Source organism: Conger conger, chromosome 1 (assembly GCF_963514075.1).
Source record: "Conger conger chromosome 1, fConCon1.1, whole genome shotgun sequence".
Lineage (NCBI taxonomy): Eukaryota > Metazoa > Chordata > Actinopteri > Anguilliformes > Congridae > Conger > Conger conger.
Genome location: NC_083760.1, coordinates 96,319,873 through 96,324,872, shown reverse-complemented (window position 1 = coordinate 96,324,872; position 5,000 = coordinate 96,319,873). Strand labels below are relative to the sequence as shown.

General features: G+C 47.3%; 1 protein-coding gene across 1 annotated transcript in view; it reads left to right on the top strand.

The window, feature by feature from the left end:
• Positions 1–5,000, top strand: part of LOC133108676 (collagen alpha-1(I) chain-like) — a 65,400-nt gene that overhangs the window by 56,491 nt on the left and 3,909 nt on the right. Inside the window, exons 60-63 of the mRNA XM_061218359.1 lie at positions 20–70; positions 404–502; positions 3,821–3,856; positions 4,149–4,193. Coding sequence (XP_061074343.1) covers positions 20–70; positions 404–502; positions 3,821–3,856; positions 4,149–4,193 — 231 coding nt within the window. The remainder of the gene's footprint in view (positions 1–19; positions 71–403; positions 503–3,820; positions 3,857–4,148; positions 4,194–5,000) is intronic.

Below are 5,000 nucleotides of genomic sequence, written 5' to 3'. Positions count from 1 at the left end.
TTTTTTTTTTTTTCTGTAGGGATCCCAAGGCCCCTCTGGTCCACCTGGCCCCCCTGGACCTCAAGGCCCGGTAAGAATTAGTGTCACACACACACACACAGTGACACACAAACACAGTGACACTCTCACACACACACACACACAGTGACACACAAACACAGTCACACTCTCACACACACACACACAGTGACATACAAACACAGTCACACTCTCACACACACACACACACAGTGACACACACACACAGTCACACTCACATGTACACACACACACACATGCACACACACACATAATCTATAGCTGCAGGAGGAGGGGTGTTTGGGCCACACTGAGTCTGTACTACATCAGTGTTTGTGTGTGTGTGTGTGTGTGTGTGTGTGTGTGTGTGTGTGTGTGTTTTCAGGAAGCTCAGGGTTTGGACGGGGACAGAGGGGCAGCAGGAGGGAGAGGAGTATCGGGGGTGGCAGGAGCCCCTGGACCTACAGGACGCCCCGGACACACGGTGAGCATAACTATAACTCACCCTAACCCTAACTATAACTAACCCTAACCCTAACTGTACACTAACCCTAACCCTAACTATAACTAACCCTAACCCTAACTGTACACTAACCCTAACTATAACTAACCCTAACCCTAACTGTACACTAACCCTAACTATAACTAACCCTAACTGTACACTAACCCTAACCCTAACTATAACTAACCCTAACCCTAACTGTACACTAACCCTAACTATAACTAAAACTAACCCTAACTCTAACTATAACTAACCCTAACCCTAACTGTACACTAACCCTAACTATAACTCACCCTAACCCTAACTATAACTAAGCTTAACCCTAACTGTCCACTAACCCTAACCCTAACTGTACACTAACCCTAACTATAACTAACCCTAACCCTAACTATAACTAAAACTATAACTAACCCTAACCCTAACTGTACACTAACCCTAACTATAACTAACCCTAACCCTAACTATACCTAACCCTAACCCTAAATCTACCCTAACTATAACTATAACTAACCCTAACCCTAACTATATCTAACCCTAACTGTACCCTAATCCTAACCCTAACTGTACAGTTAAACAGTTAAATACATCACACATAAACAACAAATAGATTTCTTGGACACTACCACATACAAGGGAGCCTTGTTTTCCCAAATACACACTTCAGATACTAAAGTTTTCTTTAAAGATACTGACAGACACACACTTTTACATAAAAACAGTCTCTACCCTAAACACACTTTCAAGGGCCTGATCAAATCACAATTGCTCAGGTTCAACAGGATTTGCACACAGGTAATGGATTTTGAAGAGGCAACTCAGACCCTCTTCAATGCATTAAAACCACGGGGGTATTCCAGATCTTTCCTGAGACAGGTCCGGTCTACTCAGCATTTAGCCTAGCTGCAAACAGAAAAATTACAGGACAACATTACACAAATATTATCCAGGACTATAAAATTATCTCAGCATATAAAAGAAATAAAAATCTTAAAGATCATCTGGTAAGCAGCAAACTACCAGAAATTAATACAATACCTACACAGGGCCCAATATTCTACAAGCAAGCCACTACAGTCAGGAACACCACTACCAACACAACCTACATAATAAAACAAACACTAACTAAAAACACTAAAAACTGCATATATGCCATTAAGTGCAAACAATGTGGTATAATATATGTAGGAGAGACAGGGAACACAATTAAATGTAGACTAGCACAACATATATACAACATTAGAAATCACAGAGAGACAGACACACACCTGGTGGCTCATTTCCTTCACCATGGACTTGAGGCACTAGAAATATCGGGCCTTCAAATGAACAACAATTGGACACCGGAGGAGAGACGCAGGTTTGAGAAACACTGGATTCTCAAACTTAGCACTCTATTTCCAAGAGGACTAAATCAACGCACATAGAGCACCGACACAAGAGGGACCAAATTCTTCCTACTTAAAGGCTTCAGTACCCTGAATGGCCAGTGCAAACTTTTATTTCCCAAGAGGCCCTAATATGGGACAACTTGGGAAATAAAGATTTCTTATTTACCTAACCCATTACATCCTTTAAGCTCAGATACACAGTGAGCATAACTAACCCTAACCCTAACCCTAACCCTAGGGAAACATAAGGCAGGATTACTTTATGGGCGCTACAAAAGATAAAAGCTAGGAGTTATGAGGATAGGCCTAAGAGGCTTCTATTTAAGCTCAGTAAAATCTGTATTTGATTGATGCTTTTAAATTAATTAAAGGGATTAACAAAGTGAACTATAGGCAATTCTTCCGGGTGAGCTCGGTTAGCAGAACGAGAGGGCACAAATGGAAATTGGCAAAAGATAAATTCCACAGATATCAGGAAGTAATGTCTTCCCCCACACAGAGTGGTCTGTGGAAGAGCTGCCAGGACATTACGGAGGCAGGAACACTGGGGGTTTCATGACCAGGCTTGATACGGTGCCAGATACTATTTAGCTTTTATGTAAACTAAGCAGTAGGTACACTTAGTGGTAGGAAAAGGCAAATATTGCTGGGCTGAATGACCTGTAGATCATTGCTGGGCTGAATGACCTGTAGAGCATTGCTGGGCTGAATGACCTGTAGAGCTCTGCTGGGCTGAATGACCTGTAGAGCATTGCTGGGCTGAATGACCTGTAGAGCTCTCCTGGGCTAAATGACCTGTAGAGCATTGCTGGGCTGAATGACCTGTAGAGCTCTCCTGGGCTAAATGACCTGTAGAGCATTGCTGGGCTGAATGACCTGTAGATCACTGCTGGGCTGAATGACCTGTAGAGCTCTGCTGGGCTGAATGACCTGTAGAGCATTGCTGGGCTGAATGACCTGTAGAGCATTGCTGGGCTGAATGACCTGTAGAGCATTGCTGGGCTGAATGACCTGTAGCTGGGCTGAATGACCTGTAGAGCATTGCTGGGCTGAATAACCTGTAGAGCATTGCTGGGCTGAATGACCTGTAGAGCATTGCTGGGCTGAATGACCTGTAGAGCATTGCTGGGCTGAATGACCTGTAGAGCTCTGCTGGGCTGAATGACCTGTAGAGCATTGCTGGGCTGAATGACCTGTAGCTGGGCTGAATGACCTGTAGAGCATTGCTGGGCTGAATGACCTGTAGAGCATTGCTGGGCTGAATGACCTGTAGATCACTGCTGGGCTGAATGACCTGTAGAGCATTGCTGGGCTGAATGACCTGTAGAGCATTGCTGGGCTGAATGACCTGTAGATCATTGCTGGGCTGAATGACCTGTAGAGCATTGCTGGGCTGAATGACCTGTAGAGCTCTGCTGGGCTGAATGACCTGTAGATCATTGCTGGGCTGAATGACCTGTAGAGCATTGCTGGGCTGAATGGACCGTTCTCCTCGTTATGTCATGTCATGTCATGTCACATCATGTTATGTTACGTTATTGCTGATCAGAACCACCCCACCAGGTGCAACTGTCACTCAGCATGTGAGTGGGCTGTCTGTGTGTGTGTGTGTGTGTGTGTGTGTGTGTGTGTGTGTGTGTGTGTGTGTGTGTGTGTGTGTGTGTGTGTGATACACTGTGATACACTGACAGTGTGTGATACACTGCGTATAAAATGAATGTCCAGCCAGTTTGCAGTGAGTATCTAATGAGCTTGCAGTGGGTATCCAGTAAAGATGCAGTGTATATGTGTTGGCACAGTTACACTGTGAGCTCTGATAGAGACTTTTTCATGTGTCTGTTGCTGGGATCTCTCTGTGTCTCTCTGTGTGCGCTGTATCCGGCTTCATCGCTGCTCCCCATGTGTCCAACAGGGGGAACCAGGCCGAGATGGCACTCCAGGCAAAGATGTGAGTTCAGTTTTGTTTGACCTCTGAACTCTAACCTTTGACTTGTTGTATCACTCCAAGTCTTCCCAAATGTCTGTCCTTGTTCCTTATCACTGGCCCCAGGAACTTTCCAGAGACTGCGATTATCATCTGTATCATGTCCTAAAACTCTGATGGAGTTTAATGGGGTTTCTGTGTGTACGATGTGCAATCATCACTACTGTATGTGCTTCAATACAGCTTGTGCATGATTATCTGTACTGTGTACTGACCTCTCTCTCCCTCTCTCTCTCTCATTCTCTCTCTGTTTTAGGGGTCTCCAGGAAACCCAGGAATGAGGGGACCCCCTGGTCTGAAGGTGTGTCCCAGCCGTGTTCCTCCATCATTATTTAAAGAGTTCTTTAGAGCTCTTCTTTCTCATAGAGTAGGTGTGTGTGCGTGTGTGTGTGTGTGTGTGTGTGTGTGAGTGTGTGTGTGTGTGTGTGTGAGTGTGTGTTTGAGTGAGTGTGCGTGCGCCTGCGCGAGTGAGTGAGTGAGTGAGTGAGTGAGTGAGTGAGTGAGTGAGTGAGTGAGTGAGTGTGAGTGAGTGAGTGAGTGAGTGAGTGAGTGAGTGAGTGAGTGTGTGAGTGAGTGAGTGAGTGAGTGAGTGAGTGAGTGAGTGAGTGAGTGAGTGAGTGTGTGAGTGTGAGTGAGTGAGTGAGTGAGTGAGTGAGTGAGTGAGTGAGTGAGAGTGTGTGTATGTGTGTGTGTGTGTGAGGGCTCCCACCTTGCCATGGTGGAAAGGCTTGCGTATCCAATGATCCCATGACCGATGCGGTCTGGTGTGAGATCAGCTCCTGGCGGGGTGACCCAGGTCCTGGCGGGGTGACCCAGGTCCTGGCGGGGTGACCCAGGTCCTGGCGGGGTGACCCAGCTCCTGGCGGGGTGACCCAGGTCCTGGCGGGGTGACCCAGCTCCTGGCGGGGTGACCCAGGTCCTGGCGGGGTGACCCAGGTCCTGGCGGGGTGACCCAGGTCCTGGCGGGGTGACCCAGCTCCTGGCGGGGTGACCCAGGTCCTGGCGGGGTGACCCAGCTCCTGGCGGGGTGACCCAGGTCCTGGCGGGGTGACCCAGGTCCTGGCGGGGTGACCCAGGTCCTGGCGGGGTGACCCAGGGCCATCAGGCC